The sequence below is a fragment of the Quercus lobata genome, chromosome 1 (assembly GCF_001633185.2).
Source record: "Quercus lobata isolate SW786 chromosome 1, ValleyOak3.0 Primary Assembly, whole genome shotgun sequence".
NCBI classification, from domain to species: Eukaryota; Viridiplantae; Streptophyta; class Magnoliopsida; order Fagales; family Fagaceae; genus Quercus; species Quercus lobata.
The window spans coordinates 26,731,905-26,756,831 of NC_044904.1; the positions used below are offsets into that span (position 1 = coordinate 26,731,905).

Below are 24,927 nucleotides of genomic sequence, written 5' to 3' on the forward strand. Positions count from 1 at the left end.
ATTTTTACTATTTTAACACATTACTTTACAATAAATATATTCTTTTTTTTTACAATTTCATTTAAATATTATTTCTTAATTCTTATTTTATTCTTTCTTTATTATTTGTCCCTAACAATCATATTTTCAAATATTCTTATTCTAATGGTAACATTCTCAAATAATCCTCTTATTCTAACTGACATAATTTTTAAAATCATATTTTCTTAACAAGTATTTTTTCAATTTATCAAGACTTAGAACTTGTCAATTTAAGAGCCTGTCAATTGAACTTGTCAAGACCTAGAACCTTTCAATTGAACCTGTCATATTTTTAAAAATCCATAAAAATAAAAATAAAAAACTTAGAACCTGTCACCTTCCAAAAAAAAAAAAAAAACGTTGAACTTGTCATGACTCATATCAAAAGCCAAAAACATATTTATAAATGCAATCTAAAAGCCAATCTGTCAAGTTGAAGTTGTTTCAATTTAACTAAACTACCAATGTAGTCCATAGGAAACTTATACACATAACTCATATCCAATAGCATTATCTAACATAGAAAACCCATTGAATTAAACAGAGTTGAGCTTGCTACTTCCTTGATGACAAATGGTACTTAAACTTAATACAACAAAACAATTGGCTAGTACTTAACACAACAAAACAACATAGCCAATGAAGGGGGAGTCAAATGGGCGTAGTCTTCCTAGATCTAGCTTCAGTTGCTGAAAGGCGGGGAGGTAGATGATGTATGCAGAGCTACTGTTGTCTACAAGGATCCTCTTGGTATTGAATCCTTCTATCGTGAGCATTATGACCAAGGGGTTGTTATGAGGCTGCTTCACTCCCCTAGCATCTTCTTCGTTGAAAGACGTGTCTTGGTCTGTCTGTTTCTACTTGAACGGGGGTATCATGTAGACGTTGTTCACCTGCCGCTGACATGCTTTCCTGAGGGATCTGAATGACCCGCTTGTGAATGGTCCTCCTGCAATTGTCTTTATCTCCCTAATTACATTATGTGGGGGCTGGGACGTGTTATGTTTGTCTCTTAACGAGGAGTCACGCTGCTTTTTGTTACCATCCCTAAACCTGCTAGACTCTTCTTTCTTCACATACTGTTGCAGTTTCCCTTTCCGTATCAACTCCTCTATTTGCTCCTTTAGGTCCCGACAATCTTCTGTGTAGTGGTCATGATCCTTGTGAAATCGACAGTATTTATTATTATCTCGGATGTTGGGGGACGAATGTAATGGCCTCGGCCATTTGAGGTAGTGCTCATCCTTAATCTGCATTAGAATTTTGTCAACAGGCATAACTAAAGGGGTAAATTTTACCGTTCGAGGAGTTTTATCGTCTTTCATTTTTCCTTCGTCATTGCTCCAACGATCTGGGCGTTCCCTCTTTTGTCCTCTACAATCGTCTTCCTTCTTTCCCTTGTCTCCTGGCCTCTCTGCATCCCTTATGGCTGCTAATGCGTCTTCAGCATTCATATACTTCTGTGCTTTCAAGAGTGTCTCTGCCATCGTCTTTGGAGGATTCTTCATGAGTAAAGCCACGAACTCTCTGGAACTCAGTCCCGCTTTGAAGGTCGTCAACTGCACCTTGTCGTCAGCTTCGTCTACCTCCAAGGTCTCTCGAGTGAAGCGTTGTACATACGACCTTAAGGTTTCTTTATCTCCTTGTCTAATGGTGAGTAAATGGTCCGCCGGCCTCTTAGGGTGTTGTCCTCCAATGAAGTGGCGTAAAAAGGTGTTACTCAGCTACTCGAAGCTATCGACGGACAATGTTGGCAACTTGGTGAACCATTCTCTTGCCGCACCTTTGAGGGTTGTAGGAAAAGAATGGCACAGTATCTCATCAGGTGGCTGTTGAAGGCTTAGCGACGTTTTGAAGGTGTTGAGGTGGTCTTAGGGGTCTTTAAGCCTGTCAAACGGTTCAAGTTGGGATAGTCGAAATTTCGATAACACTGGACACTCTAGGACTTTCGTAGTGAAGGGTGAGTTTGTTGCCCTGACCATTCTATCCACATTCTGGTTTGTTTTCTCCTTGATTGTGTTCCTCAGTTCGTCCATCTCCTTCCTCATCTCTCAAAGAAGATCCGAACTCTGTTCATCTAGAGTTGTAGGTCTTCGATGGTCACTTCTTCTATGGCTATCTCATTCGTCCTCCAAGTTGCCTTTGGATCGATTTTCCTCCTATTGAAGTCGTAGCTTCATTTCCTGATTTTGTCTAGTAAGCTCTTCAACGGTGGCCGCTAGGGTCTGGACTTGCTGAGCCAAGGCTGCAGAATCTTGATTAGACTCCATTTGGATGTTATAGTTAATCGGAAACTACGTTTTTGAATTTGAATACGAAAATGTTCTTTTCCCACAGACGGTACCAATCTGATGAAGCATGACTTCGTCAGTCTAATTGAACGTGTCCAGATGGATCCAAACTCTCGCCTGGATACATGTGTAAATGAAATGACTACTCCTTTCAAGGTGGTCACCGGTGTGGTGCCTGCCACAACGTCTCCGATACCCAAGTCAGAACAAGAAAATACTTTGTAAAATGAAACAGAATAGCAGGATAAAAATGAGTATTTCTCAAAGTGTCTATGTACCTTGTGTTGGCAATGTGAGGGCTTTATATATGTTGCCTTGTATTCTAGCCGTTGTGGTTGATATTGTGATGTTAATGTCTTTCTTGGTAACGCCTCCTGCTTAGTAATTGGGCTTCAATATGCTCTCAACGGTCTGTACAACTGGTTTTGTAACCGTCCGAGACATTATTGGCGGTATTGAATGGTCCTGCTATCCTTGTCGGTGACGTGGGCATTGGTTTGAGCTCGTCTAAGAGAATGACCTCGTCTGTCTTATTGGGTTCTTCTGCAGTTGATTTCGTCGGTCCCATCACAACTACTATTTGATGGATGAAATCGTAGTATGATAATTTTAAATAATGTGAATGACATGCTTATATTAATCTACATGATTATATGTACGACATATGAATTCAAATAGTCAAAGGATTTACTATCCTAAGAATTAGTTCATGTAATATGTGAGTGCATGATCATGGAAATCAACATGAGATGCCAAAATCTAAGAACTATCATGATGGAAATCAAAGTATAAAAGAGATCTATAATAAAACATTTTTTTGGTTTTTTTTTTGTTCATACTATCAAAAGATAACAAAAACCCTAACTAAACATGCTATGGGAAAATTAGAGTTATCAGCAAAGAATTTGAAAATAAACTACATGCGTTCTTGGTATTTGAACAATTGATGGCTACCGGATGGACTGTCGACCCTTCATGCTCGTATGGTTTGCCTTGATCACATATTGCCACCTTTAAATCTTCACCATGTTATACAGATTCTCCAAAAGATTGATGCTTGTTGACAGATCTTTACTAAGTTGAATGATGATGAATGCAAATAAATCCTAGAAATTCCTATGTGGATCGGTATGCTCCGATGAATCCATGTATGTTGTGAGGAGTGATGTGTAATGAAAAAATGCATAAACTGTTAAAAAATTTGGTTTTACAGTGGGGTTGGTGAACTAGTTATAGGGATTCCTAAGACTACACAAAGTGATGTTTTGGAGCCCCAGGGTCATCCATGGTCCTTGGGACTTTTTTTTATATATATATATTTTTGAAAAACAAACTAATTGCTAAACACACAAACATGTTTAATTACACTCTCTCACCAAACTCAAAAAACTAGTTAGTAATTGTGCAATGCACATGAAAGTTTAACATAATATGATTTGTTTCTCTCTTTTATATCTATTGTCTAAATATTAATTTTGACTATTATAGCCGTCATTAATAGACATTTATTGTGTTTGTCTATGAAATTATATATTATATGTACTATTGAGCATGTATTCATTGTAATTGTATTTGTAAGGGGTGTGATCCAACGATCTGGCCCAAACTAGTTAAGGGTGGGCTAGGATGAAGGCCCAATACAATTAATTTGTAGAGGTAGATTATCAAGGCCAACCCTTCAAGCCTTAATAGTAGCTTTTCTTAGTAATTTAAAGAAAAAAAGTTGGCTAAGACAACAATTTAAGTAGAGAATAACAAAAAGAAAGATGAAGATTCTTATTCAAGTTCTTCCTCGAGTTGGCCAAGGATCGACAGTTCTTTGGGATACACACTTCTTGGTTTCACAATTCTTAATTTCTCTCTCTATTTTCTACTTATTCCTTTTTTGATTATCTCGATCTACCTTTCAGGAGGATCTTCCTTCCTATATATAACTACTAGGGTTGCATTCAAGCCCTCCACTTGGATGGTCATCGATTCCTCCTTGGATACTTATCACATCGTTGCTTTACTGGTGGTGGAGGTGGTATAGTAGAATGCAGGTTGTGGGGGCACTATTCAGGGGTCATTCTGCCATTAATGTGATAACTGGGTTGGTATAGTGCATTTAATGTGGAGGTGATGGGTGCTTTATCTAGAAGCTTCCCCCTTCTCTTGCTTGCACATCTCTACTTTATTTCTCAGACTTCAACCTTATGGCCTTGGTGGTTTGTCTCCAGTCTCCCGAGGAGTGTCTAATCCTCGACCTCTTCGAGCGGGCCGCCTTCCTCGATTTCCCTGACTAGAGTTTAATTGATCATTTTAGGACCAAACAAAATTAACATAGGATAATCTTATGAGTGCGTGTCCCCAGTTAGATCATGGATCAACCAATCAAATTTAAGGCCTTATAAAACAATGATTTGGGCATTGTTTTAACATAAAGAAAAATACCAATTTGCCCTTAATTGCTCCATGACCACTCGAGATATTAATTTTAGGGTCAATGCCATTTTTTTGAATTTACACTCATGCAAATTTTACTTTTCTTACACTTAATGCTAAAAAAAAGTTAAAATAATGAAAATATATATAATGAAAAGGGTTGCAATGGGGTGTATACAATTTTTGGCACTATTTCTCTACAAGTGAATAAAGGATTACTCAGCTAAAATAGGTAATTGGAGAATTGACTAAGAAACTAATTTATAGACCGAAGAAAGTCTAATTAATAAGAACCCGTGTTAGTGTACAATTGTGATGAGTGATCACGTCATAATATGATACACCTTCATACATGCAATAACTACTCACTTGATGGATAATGTTGATTCTTATACGTGAGATTTGTTTATGTAGAAAAGTATTAATTAAATAGTATTTTGGGTAAAGTTGTGACTATTGGAACATAATAGGTATATATATTTTCATAAGGGGTATACGCCTATAAATACCTATTGCCTATGAATGTCATCACATTCGTTATATTAATGGCTCTCTTCGCATTTGTTCAATATGGGCCCATCCTAGCTATAGGCTCGAGACTAAACCACTAACTCAAAAGTTATGGTGGGTCATAGAGTCACTGCTTTATTTTAGGTCCAATAGCCGATTTTGACCCCTATGCAAGGGTCCAACTTAAAAATACATTTATCATTAGGTTGAAAGTCAGGATACAAGCTTGGGAAAGTGTCAAACACTCAAGCCTTCATGATGAAATGGACCGACCTGAATTTTTTTTCTAAATAACAATAAATATTAAAAAATTTAGTTAGTTATCACGTTTCAAAACAATGTTGAAAACTAGCATCTCGAGTGTCTAAAACTTGAGTTCTAAGATAAAACTCGAGTTTTTAAGTCTCAATTTGTAAGAGGATGGGTTAAAAGTGAGAAAAAAATCGACGTGAAAATTGAGTTTTAAAGACTCGATTTCTATAAATTGTAGAAAAACGCCGCTATAGGGCTTAAAAACGTCACTATAGGGCTTAAAAACGCCACTATAGGGCTCCTTAAACTTGGTACTTATAATTTTTTTTTTTTGCAAGAAAATGTCGCTATAGGGTTTTAAAACGTCACTGTAAGGCTTAAAAACGCCACTATAGGTGAAATTTTTTTTGCATGAAACTCGAGTCTTAAAGACTCGAGATCTATGTGGTAATTTTACACTTGCGACGTGAGTCTTTCGTACTCGGGTTCTAATATGGATCTCGAGTTTCTAAAACTCAAGATGTTACTTTTCTTAAATCTTTCAAACCGTTCCTAACTTACTATTTTGAATCACTATACACATCTGTTATGCACAAAACCTCGGACCGACCTTCATTTGTGTTATTATTTAATTAAGGATTTTACTAGGGTAGATCCTTATTTCTTTTTTTTTTTTTTTGGATGAAGGTAGATCGTTATTCCTGATCATACAATATTTGCATTGAATACAATAAATAACTCGCATAAGGAAATATTTCATTTCAATAACCATATTATAACACAAAGTAAACACGTTTGGAATTGAAATTCAAAACTAAATGGCAAATTGAATCAAATCAAACCAAATAAAATCAATAATGTCAATTACTAAAATCAAACTAACTATGGAAAATTATCTTAGTTATAAAAGTTTAGTTGATTTATGTCAATCTAGCTAACTTAACCAATTGCACAAGGTCCAAATATATCTTCAAAGAAAACAAGATTAAATTATAAAAATCAAATGCAATTTGCTTTGTTAAGGAAGGGAGGTAATCACCAATTAAGCCTAATTGACCTAGTCATAGAAATCCCATAATTAATTCAGTTTACATGAATGTATATCAAGTCAAATATCACACCAATTTTCAGTTTACACTACTGCACACCCTTGCTGCAATGATCACTTCACAAGTATAAGTACTTGTGGAGTCTGGGGGGTAAGGACCGTGGTTCAAGTCTCCAAGAGGGAGCTTCACACACTTACACACTTAGATTAAGTTAGAGTAGAATTCTATCTTGTATTAAAAAAAAAAAAAATTCAGTTTACATAGAAATCCCATAATCAGTAATTTTCTTTATGTATCATCTTTCTCAAGCTTTTCATATATAGCAACCAAACTTAAAAATGTGAATAGTTATTATGTATCATCTTTTTCAGGGTTTTCATATATAGCAACCAAACTTAAGAATATTAATAGTTATTTCTACAACATATTTTGTTCATGTATTTTTTTGATAGAGTTTTAATCTATAGCGTCCGCTTCTATAATTTTTTATCTTTATCATTAGACCAAGACACCAATTAATTTTTAGTGTAGACGGGGATTGAATCCCAGATATCTCATTCAATCATCAGAGGCTTTATCAGTTAAGTTAACTAAAACCCACTATTTTGTTCATATTAATAAATATTAATATTTATAGTGTAGTCTCCATTCAATGTGCTAAATGTGCCCTAAATCAATTAGTCATTACAAAATTTTAAAAATTTAATTGAAACATTTTTTTATATTATGAATTGGTTAAGTTTGCTACTCATTCTTAACAATGCGTAGGCATCCACTTTTAGAATTTTAATTATTATATTTTTATTTAATTTTGATTCAAATTTACCCATACATTGGTTATCAATCATTTGTTCATACTATCTAATAGTTCTCAACACATAAAAACATTAGTCCTGAATGCATAAAAAAAGAAGTAAAATAGAACAAAAATAATCCCGTAATTCTAAGGATATGTTCTACAAATTACTTATTTATTTGTTCGAGTGGAATTTTTTGGGAGTAACAACCAATGATATCTCGCAGGGACAACCAAAAAAAAAAAAAACTAAGATAGTAACAACCAATGATATCTTGCAAAAGTATACTTTAAGTAACATTATAAAGGGCAATGAGAGCATCAAAGGAAAGGAGTGAGACAAAAAGTTACCAACAACACTTGTTTTTGGAGGAATTTTCATTGCTTACGACATCAGATGGCTCTTCAAATACTTTGCCTCCCTTTGATTGCAAGATTTTGTGGAATAACTTATGTGATTGACTACTTATTCATATAGGGTCCATTTAGATAAAACTTATTTTGCTGAAACTGAAAACTGAAAATACTATAGCAAAATAATTTTTAAATGTGTGAAGAGTACCGTGGGACTAATTTTTAACGAAAAAGTTGCTGAAAAATTAAGTTTATGGGTCCCATTAATAGTGCATGGGTGCACTGTTCACGAGAGAATTGGTCAACAACTACGGCTGGAAAAAAAAAAAAAAAGCCTGAAAACACGCTAGAGCTGAAAACGTGGACGTGGATGTGTATCCAAACGGATACATAGTATTCAATTAACTTCATAATCTCATTATTTTGATTTTTTTTTATTGAATTACTTTCAATTAGACTAGTCACAAAATGATTTGAGCCAAGCTCATTAGAATATTATCCTATTATTATAAAGAAAAGGGAAGAGAAATTCTTTGAGTATGAGTTGTAACACCAAAATTATGAACGATTGTTAATAAGAGTTTATTTTTTGAGAATCAACAAGTTATAAGAGTTGAATGATAGTTAATAACCCAATGGGATTGACAGAGTGATTGGGCACTCAGCTCCAAAGTAAATGTCTCGAGTGACAGTAAAAGAGCTGGAGTTTGATTCTAGCACTTTAGAAAAACTCTTTGGACTAGTGATTCACCTTTGCCCATAATTTCGAGCAAAATTATGGTGACAAATGTGGGCTTAACTGTAATGACCAAGTTGGCACGATGAGTTGAGTTGATCTGACTACATTTTCCTTAAGATCAGTTAATTACTGATATTACCTATAACTTATCAATCAAGTATATTTGCTTTTCTTCTTAAAAAAGAAGAAGAAGAAGTATATAAGAAATTTCTTCTTAAAAAAGAAGAAGTATATATATATATATATATGCAATTAATCTAATAAGATCCAATTATTAAGTATATTTATAATTATTTAATTGAAAAACTTTTATTAATCAAAATCATGAAAAGAAAAACATTAATAATAGTCTATCGAATCTAACAATCAATAGCAATTTGTTTCTCTACCTATAGCAAATGAATTTAAGAAGCACCTGCCAAATTCCATGCCTCGTACGGCGGGAAGCTTGAAAACTAGAATTTCGGTATCACCCGATTCAACCCCCACCGTGCGGGAGACAACTTCTTATCATTTAAGGACGCTTTGGTCATTTAAACAAGGGCAAAATAGTCACGAAACAAATAAGGTTCTCAGTTTCAGTAAGTTCTCTACTTCTCTCATCAACCTTGACAACAGCGTTTATATTCTAATTTTCCCAGCACCAAACAAACACTCAACCTAACTTATAAACTTTCTCTTCTTTTTCTCGGAAAATCAAAAACTAAAAATCTGGATTATTATTTTCCCTGGAAAATAATTCAATATCCGCATTTGCATGCAGGTTAGTCACACTTTCACGTGTTTCTTATGCTTGATTTTACTCTAAAGATGGAACTGTATGTGCTTGAAATTTCGTTCTTTTTTGTGAATTAGGGTTTCGGTTTGAATTCTCTGTGATTGCGTAATGTGCGTGAGTATTGAGTGTTTTCTGGTGTTGTTTGTGCGTGATTTAGGGTTTTGAGCATCTGACAATGTCAATCTGAAACGAAATGTTTTCACAGAGTTGAAGGCATGGCAAACGAGACTCGACCTAGTCGAAGTGTTAAAGACGATGAGAGTAACAATTCGAAAGTGAGGCAGAGCAGTGGTAAAGAATCGACTACCTCTGCTGGCTCTGCGGCAACGTCTGGGTTAAGAAGGTCTGTTAGAGAAACTTCATCGTCGAAGAGGACGAAGGTTCCGAGCCCTAGTCCGCCGACTATTCGGAAATCTGAGCGGCTTGAGGAGAAGCGTACGCCGATTCAGAGGAAATCTGAGAGGATTGAGAAGAGGGAAACGCTGAGTTCTCTTAGGAGATCTGTTAAGAGTAAGAAGATTACCAAGTCGAGTTCTTCTGGATCAAAGAAATCTGGGAAGAGCTCAAGCTCATCTGTGGCGAAGCCGAAGAAGGAAAAGAAGGAGAAGAGTGTGAAGGAGTTGACAATGGAAACTAAAGAGTTAGGGAAAAGTGTAGAAGAGGATGAATCTGTTGCTGAACCGGTGAAAAAAAAGCGAATGGATGCTCGGGCTTATAGGGCATTGTTCAAAAAACAACCAAAGAGGGTCAATGCTGCAGGTAAAATGAGTTTTCTCTTTTGTCCGTGTTCATTTATGGGGAGTAAGTAAGTAGATTATTGTTAGTACTAGGCATTAGTGGAGTGAAAGCACCAGAAACTTCTGTATTGTTTGCTTGTGTAAAACTGTATTGTTATAATTAAAATGCTGAATAGGTTAACTTGCTCATTTGTATTCTTTTTTGCTTGAGTTGTAGCGCATCACGAGGAGCAGAATAGGCTGGATAAGTTCTCCCAGGGAGGTAGCAGCAATCGTGGGGGTGGCGAATGTAGTAGAAGGCAGGAGGAGGAACCGGCAGAGGAAACTTTGGTGGGATTGGATTCTAGTGTACACAAATTTGCAAAGGGAAAATTAGAAGATAAAAGTGGAGTGGAATTGTCCCACCCAAGCCAGAGGCATATCTCTTCTGCTGAAAGTTGCAGGTCTGATGATGGAGATGGCATGGAAGTTTCTCAGAGTGGTGATTCTTCGTCATTTAATAATGCCATGGCCAAAGCAATGAGTGATGGTCCTGAAAGGGTACAGGCAGATTGTTTTGTAAAGGAAAATTTACAGACACCCGATTTGATAGATTCCACACTGAAAGGAGGGTCACTTGACGGTGACTCAGGAAAGTGTCAGGAAGTCGTACCTGTAAATAATAGAAAAAGAAAGTCAGTGGAAATGGGTTCTGATACTTCTGCTATAATTGCAAGAAAAGATACCTGCACCCCAATAGCTGATGCCATCTCTTCAATGCCACCTGCGTGTGAAAGAAATGATCTTGTTGAGACATGTGGCACATGTTTTAAGAGGCAAAGGTGCTTATCTGTTATCCATTTTTTCTATGGGTGGCAGTTCGCAAAATTCTTACTGTTAATTATGACAATCACTGTGTTTATTTGTATATATGTTTGCTATTACTATATGTAAGATGTGTGGATTTTGAATTCCATTCGTCATTGGCATCGCATTCAGCATGAGATATTATTTTGTGAGAATTTTGAAACTTGTGGAAGTTGACTGATGCTCACTGCCTTCTACTTCGGACAACTTGTGGAAGTTGTCTGATACCAAAAATCTTTAATCATTAGTTTCATTGTTAGTGTATAATTGAGCCATTGAGCTTTAGCTTGAATGGCACCTCCTTCCTTTGTAAGGGCAAGGTGGAGGGTTAGGTCATGGACAGAAGACCCCCTGAGTGTGTGTAACTTACCAATAAAAGAATTGTTAGTGTATAATTGAAACAGAACTGTAAAATTGGCATTTTATATTGATGCCTATAAGTTGTGATATAATTGTGTATGCTTGTTCTGGAATATATTGCTACAGATTTGCTCAAGTCAGGTGGCAAACAAGTGGTTATCCAGGCGATTTTATGCCATTCCTTAAAATATATACATCCCTGTATGTTTTTGCTTTTCATTTATCTTGCATGTTTTGCAGAGTGGATCATGATTCGACGAAGCCAGAGTTCTGCCCTTGCAACAAGAAGTTGAGCCAGGGGTTGCGTGACATTTCCATTAATAAGGTTGGTTTATTTTCATTTACAGAAAAAAGAAGGAAAACTTCTGTTTATTTTTCTTTATTTTCCTGTTCTTTTCACTGTACTTCCAGTTCTTTTTTTTCCAGATTCCCTTGGCCTTCCCCTTATATGGAAGATAGAAATGATTATTATAAACTCTATATATCTCTTTGTTGCCCTGGCTTTATAGATTAAAACTAAATGTACTCAAATATGAAACTTTTGCTCCTTTTCTGCCTATGCTTTGATATGGCACTTCTTTGTCCTTGCATCTCTTTTCCTGGTGATTAGTATGTGTATATATATATATATATATATTTTTTTTTTTTGATAGATAACAAAAACTTTTATTAATAAAAAGGCCAACCCAATACATTGGAAATGTACTAAAGGGGCAAGACTCAAGAACCCAGATTACAAAAATAAATTAAAACAGGAGGGGAACAACATGAATATGTTGGCAATACTAAACTCCATTCAAGGAGGGTAAAAAAGAAAGCAGACTAAATCTGGAGAATAGACTGTTCACAGCCTTCAAAACATCTAGCATTCTGCTCCCTTGAAATCCACCACATCAAACAGTGTGGTACGAACCTCTAGATAGCTAGATTTTGATACTGACTGAACTTTCGTCGCCATGAAGCCAAAACTCAATAACCCTGTGTGGCATAGCCCAATGAATGCCAAACAACTCATAGGCTATAGGGCAGTGAAGAAGAAGATGGTACTGATTGCCCATACCTCTTACACATATAGCACCAATCAAGAACTGCAATATGCACCAACCACCCCATTCATTCCCATATTTTGCGTCTATAACCCTCCTCCACAGGGCATCTCTCTCCGTTCCATATCTCCACAACCATTTGCTTAACAAAGCTGAATTAGACCTTCTTAAACACCGAATACCTAACCTGCCATGCTGCACTGGCTTGCAAAGCTTAGACCATTTCATTGGAGGTGTTTTTGGGTTGTCACCAATACCAATCGAAAGGAAATCTCTCTGTAATATCTCCATACGTTTAGCCACCTTCACTAGAATAGGGAGAAGAAAGAGGAAATAAGTAGGCAAACTGCAGAGAGTACTTTTAATAAGTCTTAGCTTATCCCCCCTTAGATACATACAATCTCCCTTAGATAAATAAGCATGTGTATCATTGTCCTTCTTTCAAGATGAGTTGTATATGTCATTTTATTTTAGGGACAGATGCTTCCATCTTATTGTCAAAAAAGCAGCTGATTGAATTGTTTCCCTTGTTTTTGATGAAATGATGGAGGCACTCATCTTTTTATTGATGTAGGAAAAATTGGTGAATTTTATCATTTGCTTGTGGTGGTATAAGGTTTGAGAAGGGTTAGGGTTCAATAATGTATATTGGTTCACTAAAAAAGGGAAAATATTTGATTTTTTGTTGAAACCTTACTGTATCTATAAAAAGAAAAAGAAAAGAAAATATAAGATACTTAGGATCTCCTTGAAAATTGTATACTTGACTAACTACCAAAATTATAGTTTGCCCTTGAATACAAAACTGACCATAACTTGTTAAATGAAAAACCACACTACAAGTTGATTTTTTTTTTTTTTTTGATAAGTATGAAAGATATATATTTAGAAAGCTACCTCATGCAAAAGGAGCGTAAGGCAGACCAAAGATTACAAAAAGAGAAATGAAAAAACAAAGAAAAAGCTAATTACAAAGGAGAGAACTAAGGAACAAAGGGAGAGAATCACTAGAGGTGAGTCCCCAAGCCCTAGACCAGTCAAAAAGGGAGCCACTGAAAGAAGCAAGCAATTGGTCATTGGAGCTTTCCATGTCCTCAAAAGTCTGCCAATTTCGCTCCCTCCAAATACATCACGTTAAACACAACGGAACTAAATTTCAAATGCTAGATGAGTGCTTTCCAAATCAATTCCATCAACCAAAGAGAGTATTTGCAATTGACCTTGGCAAGACCCATGAAACCATGGGGCACATGTGACTAGACCTGTAAAACCATGTGACTTTGACTTCAATTGGACTTCACAGTTCACACATGGGCCCCATAAAAGAACTCTTGAATGGACAAATTTGCGAAGTTGTAACAAATTGCCATTCATGGCTGTATCACTTGTCTAGTGCTCAGTGATTGGTTACTCTTGGTTCCCTAGAGGTTTAAAAAAGTGAGTTACAGATCTGATATGGTGAATTTATATGCATTTGTCTTCTCTAGTTGTTTTGAAGCCTCTAAGAAATAGTATTGTATTGTACAATTTTAAATAAGGATAATTGCCAGATTTGTTGCTGTTTTTACTGCTGTGGTAGTTTTGATTGCTTATGGGGATCAAGCTGATCTGAACATGTCTGTGAGCGCATCAATATAAATTTACCTATAAAGCTATTGATACCTAGCACTGAAATTGCTCATCAATGTAGCCACCTTTATCTTCTTATCTTTATTTTAGGAAGTATTCTTTTTTTCTTTTCACCATAATTAAAGTCCTAGTTTTCCTCTTTGATCTACTTATTTCAGATCTTGCTGAATTATTTTTACTTATCAAATAGGTGGGATATGTCGTCACAATTTACTTATGAATTTACTGGATGATTTTTTTACATGTTCCCCAGATGAGTCATTGATCTTGTTATGAATATCATTTTTCTAAATGTATTGCATTAGGATAGAGGGAAACCTGGAGACAATGTTACAGTTGGTTATTCTGGAAAGCGCAACGATTATTTGCAGCAAAAGGAATCTTCTGTAGATCTTCAAAGAGAAAGTGACCAAAATATATGCCTTTCTTGCAAGCTTGGCGGGAAGCTATTGTGGGTAACCTTTTTCAATTGGTTTATATATCATTATGATTGGACTCTATGCCTGTTGTTTTTCTATTTCCATGCCTGATGCCTCTGCCAATTTAATAGATGTTTTCTTGTTAATGTAGCTATGTACACACGTACGCAAATGTGATGTACATACTTTTTGTTGTAATCTTATCTTTTAAGTTAATTTTCAGGTGCTGTGAAGGAAGAGGCTGCAGAAGAAGTTACCATCTTTCTTGTCTAGATCCTCCTTTGGAAGATGTTCCCCTTGGAGTTTGGCACTGTCCTGTATGTGTGAGGAAGAAGATAGAAGCAGGTGTACATTCAGTGTCAGAGGGTGTGGAGTCAATCTGGGATGAAAGAGAAGTGGAGGTGTTAGATGTTGATGGTATGGGCAAAATACTAGATAATTCAGGCTTTCTTGTTAATAGTTTGCTTAATCTTTAACATGTGCTCCAAAATCTTGTTAATTGATTTTGAATCATTTTCTTAAAGTTCTAGTCATGCTCTGCATTCATACTGCTGTGGGTGGTCATGATGGTTTCTGATAATGTTGATTGGCCTTATGGTACTTGGTTTTAGGTTTGCAAAAGCAGAAGCAGTTTTTTGTTAAATACAAAGGTCTGGCTCATGTTCATAATCGTTGGGTGCCAGAAAGTCAACTCATTCTTGAAGCTCCATCTCTTGTTACGAAATTCAACCGAAAACACCAGGTTTCTTATATCTTTAGATGCAATATTGGTCTTGTTTAATCATTAAAGTTGTTGTTGTTGTTGGTTTATTTTATTTTATTTAATTTTTAATTTTTAATTTTATTATATTTTTTATTATTAAAATTTATAATTTAATTAATTAATTTTTTATAAATAAAATTAATTAATTAATACTTTAAAGCTCCTGGGCTTCATCCTTCCATCCTCCCCTTCTTAAATTTAAAATGTAAAAATGAGAAAATGAGAAAAAGAGAAAAAAAGAAAGATAGAAACGAAAACCTTTGGGCCATGTGGCTGGTGTTGGCAAGGCAGCTTTGGTCGTCATCGAAATGGTTATATTTGGTCCATCATTCTTCATTGCTTATTGTGGTGTCTTTGGAGGGAGAGGAACAGTAGATGTTTTGAAGATACTGAGAAATCTATTCCTGACCTCAAGCTTCTCTTTTTTAGAACTTTAAGGGATTGGTTGTTTGCTTTGCAAGATAAATCTTTCCCCTCTTTTATTGATTTCCTAGACTCTTGCAATTTTTGTATTTGATTTCTTTTCCCTTGTACACTCCCTGTGCACTAGGGTGTCCCCTTTATATCAATATATCTTATTACTTATCAAAAAAAAAAAAAAAAAACCTTTGGGCCATGTGGGTGAATTTGGTAAGGAGGTAGGATGGAGGATGATTTCTAAGTACTTGAGCTACCTTAGGAGTTAGAATACTACTTTTCGGATGGGCTTGGGAGTTCACTTATTGGCTTTATTCTCTCTTCTATCCTCAAAATAACTTAGCAAAACATACCCAAAAAAAGAAAAAAAGAAAGTAAACTTTGTTATGAATGGGAAAAGGGTTTGGAAATTCTTGATTCCAACTCTCTTGCTATTCATTTCTTATATAGTTAAGGGTGGTTGCAATAAGAAAATGAATATTCTTGAATGGGATAGCTGGTAGGGACACATCACCACTAGAAACTTAATTACCCTTTCTAGAAGAGTACCACCTATACAACACAAGAGTACAACCCATAAAATCATCTTTCTATTTCTCTAACAAACTTAGGCCTTTTGGATGAACCTTGCGTTATGAAGGAGGAAGGATGAGTGATAGTATATAGCTGCTTAAACTACCTTAGGAGTTAGGATACTGTTTTTGGGGTATGCTTGGAAGTTTGCCGATGGGCTTTATCCTCTCACTCTCGAATTAACTTTAAAAAGTAAAATGAAAGAATTAAAGAAAGAAAAAGAGAATCAAATTTTTTGGCCACGTAGGTGAATAATTGGTTGGTGGGGGAGGGTGCTTACTAGTGGTAATTTGAGATGAAGAGGCTAAACTATGGTAAATTGTTGTTGCATGTGCCGATGTAGTGGGGAGACAGTAGATCACTATTTGATCCATTGCGGGGAGGCCTATCAGCCGTGGAGTTTTATTTTTAGATCTTTTGGAGTCTCTTTGGTTTTGCCAGAGAGAGTGATAGACCTCTTGTTTGGGTGAATAAATTAGTTAGGAAAGCATTTGTCGAGCTATTTGGAATTTGGCGCTACCATGTTTGATGTGGTGCATTTGGAGGGAGCACAACAATCTTATGTTTGAGGATGTGGAGAGCTCAGAGGACCTACTCCTAGCCTCTATTGTTGGCAATCTATTTGATTGGTCTCGAGCTTGAAGACTCACATCTAGTGATTTCCTTCCTAGTGTTTTCCAAATTAATTCCTCTAACCAAACAAAAGATCTTTCACGCACCTCCGGTAAGACCTAGGAGATACCGAAAGATCTAAATACAAAATACCACAATTGATAAGCTTCCGTGCAATGAATCAAAAGATGATCCAACCCCTCCCCACTACACTAACAAATGCAACACCGTTCCATTATAGTATATCCTCTCCTTGTAACCGTTCCATTATAGTATATCCTCTCCTTGTAAGATTGTCTCAAGTAAGAATCTTCCCCCATATCTACCTGTAGTCCAAGGGAAATGATAACTCAATAGATGAAGAAAATCAGCCACCAAATCCACCTCTCAATCATTAAAGTCCCAAGAGAACTGTATATCCCACATATGTATCTATTGCAGTTTGGAATGTGGTGTTAGAAATATTAGAGAAGCAGTTGCTTATAAAAAAGAAAGATCAGAGGAGGAGTTGGTTGGGTGAAAGAGATTGTATTTGTCTAAAGGAGGCCACTTTATGCTTCTCAGACATACTTTAGCTAGTTTACCTACTTATTTCTCACCTCTATTCAATATTTCATTATACTTGTCTAATAGGATTGAGAGGGATCCAATGCAACTTCTTGTGGTTTGGGGAGGATGGTTATGCAGTATTTCATTTACTATGCTGGGATAATGTGTGCTCTCCTATTGAATATGGGGTTTAGGGGTTTGACGAGTTACCACCTTTCATCAAGTCTTGCTGGGTAAGTGGTTATAGAGATATGGAGTTGTGAGCAACTTTGGCGTGGTGTCATTAACCCAAAATATGGGGAACATTGGGGTGCTTGGTCTACGGCAGTAGTGTGGAGACCTCATAGTTGTAGTTTGTGGAAAGGCATTCAAGTTGGTTGGATAGATTTTCTGCTTTTGCATCTTTTAGGCTGGGGAATGGAAAAAGGATTAGGTTTTGGCATGATGTCTGGTGCAGAGATTTGTCTTTGAAGGTCTTGCACCCTTAGTTATATTCTATTGCAGTGGATAAGGATGCTTCAGTGCATTCATTCATTATGTTTGGAGAGGTTGACAGTAGTTGGTATTGAAATATTTATTTATTTTTGATAGGTAATACGAGAACTATTATTAATGAGAAAAAAAAGACAAGTACAAGTTGTTCATGATGATAAACAACAAGAAACAAATAAAACAAACAACAAAACAATGGAGAGGGAGATCAGAAAGATAATCTAAGGGAAAACATAAACTCTAAAAGAGACGAAGAATTAGTAAAGCTCCAACAATGAGACCACTCAAAAAGACTACGTTGGCATAAAACCTTTAACTCATCCAACGTCTTCTCCTTGTTCTCAAAGGAGCGACGGTTCGTTCTAACCAGACCATCCACATTAAGCACCCTGGAATCAAATTCCAAATATTCGAGATATGCTTCCCAAGCCACTGATACCAACAAGATAACAATCCTGCCACTGATCCTTGCATAACCCAATGAATACCAAAAGCCTGAAGACGTTGGAATATATATATATATATATATATATTTTGATTGTTATATTTGGTTAATTGTTCCCCTTTTTTGATTGGAACATTCAAGGGGTGAATGGCTTGATATATATATATATATATTTTTGATAAGTAATAAGTTTTATTGATATCAAAAAAGGAATACCCTAGTACAGGGAGTGTACAAGGGGTCAACAAATCAAGTACAAAAATTACAAGAATCAAGAAAATCAATAAAAGAAGGGAATGATTGGTTTTGCATGGCAACCAACCAATCCAATAAAGTTCTAAAGAAAAGTAACTTGAGGTCTAGTATGGATCTCTTATTATCCTCAAAACACCTACTATTTCTCTCCTTCCAAAGACACCACATTAAGCAATGGGGAACAATTAACCAAATATAACCATTTTGATGATGACCAAACTTGCCTTTCCAACACGCTTGGAGACCCAAAACGGATTGCGGCATAACCCAGCTTACTCCAGATAAACCCAAAATTATAGACCACAAATCCATAACAACCAGACAATGAAGAAAGAGATGGTCAACTAATTCACCATTACATTTGCACATGTAACACCAATGATATATTTGATTTACTCTAAGCTGATTGTAGAAAGGAATGAGGATTGTGTTGTTTGGAACCCAGATGGTAAAGGCCAGTTTAGTGTTAGATCTTGTTATGCATGTTTGAGACATGCACCCACATCTACAATCCCTTGTAAAGGTGTCTGGGTTGGTAAGGTTCCACATAAGGTAGCTTTCTTCGTATCAACAGCAACGGAATTCCCATATTGACCATGGACAACCTAATTAAACGAAAGCTAATGGTTGTCATTAGATATATAATTTTTGAAGTCTTTGCTAGTTGGGACATTGTTTGGATGGTCTCGTATTTGGGTTTTATGCAGTGTATTTCTGTATTTGATTTCCTGCAATCTGTTTCTGTTTCTCTTTGATTTGTTTGTATTTGTTTCAAGTACAGTTTGTTCATCATCGTGAATATGATGTACTTTTTTATTAATGAATATATCTATTACCTATCAAAAAAAAAAAAAAAAAAAGCAAAGAAAAAGAAACAGTTGAGCACTTGTTACTGCACTGTCCTACAGTTAGGTAACTTTGGTCTTTTGCACTTATGACCTTTGGAGTCATTTGGGTGATGCCAAGCCAAGTGATATATTTGTTGACCCTTTGGAGAGGTTGTTTGGGCTTCACTGAAATAATCTTGTGTGGCAAGCTAATCGGCATTGCATTGTGTGCACTATATGTAGGGAGAGGAACCCCCGGACGTTTGAGAATGGAGAGCAATTTATGCAAGAGATTAAGGCTAGTTTTTGAGATCATTGCATATTGTACTTCGGTTGGGCTCATTGGGGGAATGCCATGTATTTCCATTGTTGATTTTTTGGACCACATTAGTGTTTGTATGTAATTCTTTAGGGGCGCTTGAATTTGAGTATTCATTCCTTCTAATAAACTATTCAATTTACATATTAAAAAAAAATGTGTATTTTTATTTTTGATAAGTAATGGAAATTTTATAGATATCAAAAAAATGTTCACCAAAGTATACATGGAGTATAAAATGGGGACTATCAATCAATCATGCAAATTACATGAATCTATCAAATCAATAATAGACCAAAAAGACTAACTATGCAAAACTAACATTCAATCTATCAAAGTTCTAAGGAAAAATAATTTGAGATCAGGCGTAGTTTTCTCTGTATCTTCGAAGCTCCGGTTGTTCATCTTCCTCCATAGACACCACATCATGTAGCGTGGGGCAGCCATCCACAATTGACCATTCTAGTGATGCTACCTGTCATAGGGAGAAGTTAGCCATTTCGTGCAACCACAGTTTCTGAGACCAAACTTTTATTATATAGAATATGATATGATTTTTTGAAATTTTTTATGATAGAATTTTAGTTGGAGTATAATTTTAAACGTTTTGAAACTTAGTTTATAGAGTTTTACTTGGAATAAACTATTATAATATTAAATTTCTTAAAATTTTGGTAATAGAATTTTAGTTGGAGCAGAATTTAAAATTTCTTGGAACTTATGTAAATGAGTTTTAGTTGGAACAAACTATTCTAACAATTAAATCATCACTTGCTCTTTTGGTAATAGAGCTTCATTTGTACTGAATTATCTTAATAAATAATGAGAGTGTAACCACTTGTCATAGAGAGAAGATAGCCACATGGAACAGCCACAGCTTTGAAGACCCAAATTTTATTATATGGTATATGAATAGTATATGATTTTTGTTGTCTTTTTCACTCTCTTAAACCCGCCCCCCCCCCCCCCCCCCCCCCACAAACACACACAAAATCTGATATTGATAAGTGGGAACAAATTGGATAATTGATTCCATCATATGTGTTTGTTCTTCAGGTTGTGAAGTGGAAGCAAGTATGGACATTGCCACATCGTTTGCTGCAAAAAAGATTGTTATTGTTATTGTCTCCCAGAGAGTGTGATAAATATCATAAGGGGCCTGCTGGTGATAATCTAGGTTGCCACTACGAATGGCTTGTGAAATGGCGCAGTCTAGACTATGAGCATGCTACATGGGAATTGGAGAATGCTTCATTTTTATGTTCACCTGAAGGTCTGGGCCTTATTAGAGATTATGAAAATCGTCGCAGAACAGCAAGGTCAACTTCTAGAGTAGATAAGGTGCCCCCAGAAACAAGACTACATTTAAATTATCTTATTTTTTGTTGATGCTTTATCTTCATGAAATTTCTTTAACATTTATATTTATAGATGCCTATCTTTGAATATGTATGCATTAAAGTTGTTCTTTGGCTACTGTTTTTATTCATGAATATATGACCCCAAGGACCTACTCTGTCCTAAGTCTTTTTTTTTTTTTGGTCTTAAATTATTAGCAGCAAAATATATCCTAACCACCTAATTATCAAAAAATAAAAATACAAAAAAAAGCCTAACCTCCTTTTAAATAAATCAATAGTAGAGAGGGACACCAAGCAGATTCTTGGGTTGTAAGGTGTGCTATCACTTAGCTGGAATTGCTACTATGGTTCTCTTTAAGTCTAGGTTAGTTTCAAATGTGTTAATGGAAGGAATGAACGTGGATTAGCAAGGTGGAAGAAGATACAGATCCAGGGGACTTATTTTCATTAATAGTTCTCTCTAATATGCCTTCCTATATTGTTTACTTTTCCTGTTAAGCTGGCTAATAGATTGTAGAAATGGGATTTGGGGAGGTATTGGGAATGAGCAAAATACCTTTTGGTTGAAAATAACTTGTTTACCACTTTAGACGGGGTTTGGGAATTAGAAAATAACTTGTTTATCACTTAAGACAGGAGGTTTGGGAATTAGAAAAATTGAGTGTTTTCAGCCAAGCTTTCTAGGAAATTGGTGACAGTGTATGCCCAGGAATGAGATCAACTTTGGAGTCTAGTGAAAGTTAATTATGTTGAAGATTGGGGTAAATGGACATCTGCTTTAGTAGGATGCAGTCATGTTGTGGGTTTATGAAAGAAAATTAAGATATTTTCACGATCTGTCAGATTTCCAATTGGTGATGGGAGATGAGTTTGTTCCTGCTATGGCATGTGATGTGTAGATGAATACAATATCTAATTTCCATTTCCTGGTAGCCGCAGATAGAAACACCTTGGAAGCGTCATCTATGGGGATAACAGGACAGATAGTGCATTGGAGTCCTATTTCTATAGCATAGCATTCTTTTGGAAGACTATTTAATTGAAAGTAGCTTTCTATGTTGCCTTCAACTTTGGGAAAATTCTTTTTTTTGATAGGTAATTAGAAAACTTATATTAAAGAGGAAAAAAAAAGAAAAGAGAAGTACAAGATGTTCATGATGATGAACAACAACACAACACAACAGCAAAAAAACAGCAACACAGCACAACACTACACAACACAATAGCAAGAGAGAAGTCAGGAAACTAAGCTAAGGGAAGGCATAAACTCAGAGAGGGAAGAACACTCAGTAAAACCCCAGCACTGAGACCACTCCAATAGACTGCGTTGGCATAAAATCTTTAACTCCTCCAACGTTTTCTCTTTATCTTCAAAAGATCGACGATTTCGCTCCAGCCACACAATCCACATTAAGCACCCTGGAACCAAGTTCCAAATTTCTGAATTATGCTTCTCAAGCCATTGATGCCAACTAGATAACAAACCCGCCTCCGAACCCGGCATAACCCAATGAATACCAAAAGCCTGAAGCATGAAAGCCCATAGGGAATGTATAATAGGACAATGAAGAAGAAGGTGGTCTACCGACTCTCCATCAGAGCAACACATACAACACCAATTAGCTAGAGGACGACCCTTAAGCATGAGGTTATCCAAAGTGAGGATCCGACCATGAGCAGCAGTCCACAGAAAAAAAGCCATGCGCTTAGGAATCTTTGGTTTCCAAACACCCTTCCAAGGAAATAAAGAATTCGAGGCACCCCGAATCTCATGGTAGTAAGATCGGGTGTCGAACTTCCCATCCCCTTTCAGCCCCCAGCGAAGAGTATCTCTCCTATCACCTCGAGGAATACGAGGATGGATAAGCTGAAAAAGAGAGTAAGAAGCAGCCAACTCCCAATCTTCAAACGCTCTATAAAACCTTAAATTCCACTCTAACAGAACCCCCTTCTGGAGCCCACAAAACCTCAGAGATGCAAGCATCCTTGACCGCTGAACATGCATAAAGCACAGGATAGCGATCTTTTAAAGAATTCTCACCAATCCACCTATCATGCCAAAAGCGGATACGAGTACCATCACCCACTTCATAGGATAGATGCTTAGAAAATCTCTCCCACCCTTCATTAATGCTTCTCCAAAGACCACACCCATGAGCCCTCCTGCAGACTTTAGTGCACCACCCCCCTAGATCCTCACCATATTTTGAGGAGATAACTCTCCTCCAAAGATGGGTAGCTTCATGACCAAATCTCCATAGCCAATTCCCTAAAAGAGCTTGATTAAAAGACACCACATTTCTTATCCCTAAACCGCCCCTCTCAACGGGAGAACACACCTTATCCCAAGCCACCAACGGAAACTTGAAACTCCCCTCAGAAGACCCCCACAGAAAATTCCTTTGAATACTTTCCAATCTAGCCGCCACAGCTTTAGGAATAGTAAAAAGAGATAAAAAATACGTAGGGAGACTTGAGAGAGTACTCTTTATAAGCATGAGTCTACCACCTTTAGATAAATAGAGCCGCTTCCACCCAGATAGCTTCTTCTCCATTTTCTCCAAAATAGGATTCCATATTGCAGCTGTCTTAAAAGAAGTTCCCAACGGCATCCCCAAATATTTCATAGGCAATCTGCCCACTCTACATTGAAAAATATTAGCCAGAACATCTATATTATTCACCTCCCCAACAGGAACGATCTCACTTTTCCCGATATTAACCTTCAACCCTGTAAAAGACTGAAAACAAGACATCACCAACCTTATGGACAGCACCTGTTCCCTAGAGGCATCACAAAATAAGATAGTGTCATCAGCAAATAACAGATGGGAAATATGCACACCAACAGCGTTCACACCTCCCACATGGAATCCCCGAATAAGATTACACTCCTCTGTCTTCTTCAAGAGTCTACTTAGAACCTCCATAATCAAGAGAAACAATAGCGGGGATAGTGGATCCCCTTGTCTCAATCCACACGAGCATCCAAAAAAACCTTCAGGTGATCCACTTTTCAGGACAGAAAAACGGACAGATGTAACACAAGCCTTAATCCACCCCCTCCATTTCATCCCAAAACCCATCCGGTCCATCAAATAAAACAAGGCTTCCCAATTCACGTGATCATAAGCTTTTTCAATATCAAGCTTGCATATCACCCCTGGACTTCTGCTCTTCAACCTGCTATCCAGGCATTCGTTTGCAATAAGCACTGAATCTAGAATCTGCCTTCCGCCAACAAATGCATTTTGAGTCTCAGATATGAGCTTGTCCAAAACCACCCTCAACCTATTAGCCAAAACCTTAGATAGCAACTTGTACACGCTACTCACCAAACTGATGGGACGAAAATCCTTGATGTTAATGGCATTACACTTCTTAGGAATTAAAGTGATAAACGAAGCATTCATAGACCTCTCAAACCCTGAGTGTCGGTGAAAATAGGCGAAAAAATCCATAACATCTTTTTCCACCACACTCCAACAAGTGTGGAAAAAAGCTATGGTGAAACCATCATAGTGGAATGGTGTTGTGTGTGTTTTCAAATGGTGAAATTGCAGATCATCTATTGCTTAATTGCCCACTTGTAGGGGACGTGGACCTGTGGTTGCTCATAGTTACGCTATTTGGTGTCAAATGGGTTATGCCAATGACAATGTTTTCTTGAATTGATTGTTGGAGTTGGAAGCCAAGAATATTTTGAAGTGAGGTGTGGGATGTAGTGACGTTGTCTTGTGTGGAGTATATGTTATGAGGCAGGAGGACGGACTTTTGAAGGAGTTGAGCTTCCTATTGACATGCTCAACCTTTTGTTTTTGAGAATGTACTGACATTGTCTTTGTGGAGTATATGGCATGAGACAAGAAGAAAGACTTTTGATGGGGTTGAGCTTCCTATTGACAGCTCAACTTATTGTTTTTGAGAATGATAATTCATGTGGTAACATATGGAGTAACAGTTACACCACTCCACTTTATTTAAACAAGAAGGCAATCTACCTCTTCAAGTTTGGTCCGTTCATGAAATACTGGATTGGAAACAATGTGGATTGTTGCATGGT

General features: G+C 36.6%; 1 protein-coding gene across 2 annotated transcripts in view; it reads left to right on the forward strand.

Moving 5' to 3' along the window:
• The first annotated feature begins 9,041 nt into the window (after nucleotides 1-9,041).
• LOC115985153 (helicase protein MOM1-like) overlaps nucleotides 9,042-24,927 on the forward strand; it is a 40,665-nt gene continuing 24,779 nt past the window's right edge. The window contains exons 1-8 of one of the 2 annotated variants that reach the window (XM_031108119.1): nucleotides 9,042-9,199; nucleotides 9,372-9,973; nucleotides 10,169-10,772; nucleotides 11,398-11,482; nucleotides 14,138-14,283; nucleotides 14,475-14,668; nucleotides 14,863-14,993; nucleotides 20,560-20,844. In XM_031108119.1, coding sequence (XP_030963979.1) covers nucleotides 9,430-9,973; nucleotides 10,169-10,772; nucleotides 11,398-11,482; nucleotides 14,138-14,283; nucleotides 14,475-14,668; nucleotides 14,863-14,993; nucleotides 20,560-20,844 — 1,989 coding nt within the window. In that variant the 5' untranslated portion in view covers nucleotides 9,042-9,199; nucleotides 9,372-9,429. The remainder of the gene's footprint in view (nucleotides 9,200-9,371; nucleotides 9,974-10,168; nucleotides 10,773-11,397; nucleotides 11,483-14,137; nucleotides 14,284-14,474; nucleotides 14,669-14,862; nucleotides 14,994-20,559; nucleotides 20,845-24,927) is intronic. The other variant, XM_031108122.1, reaches the window with a different exon arrangement.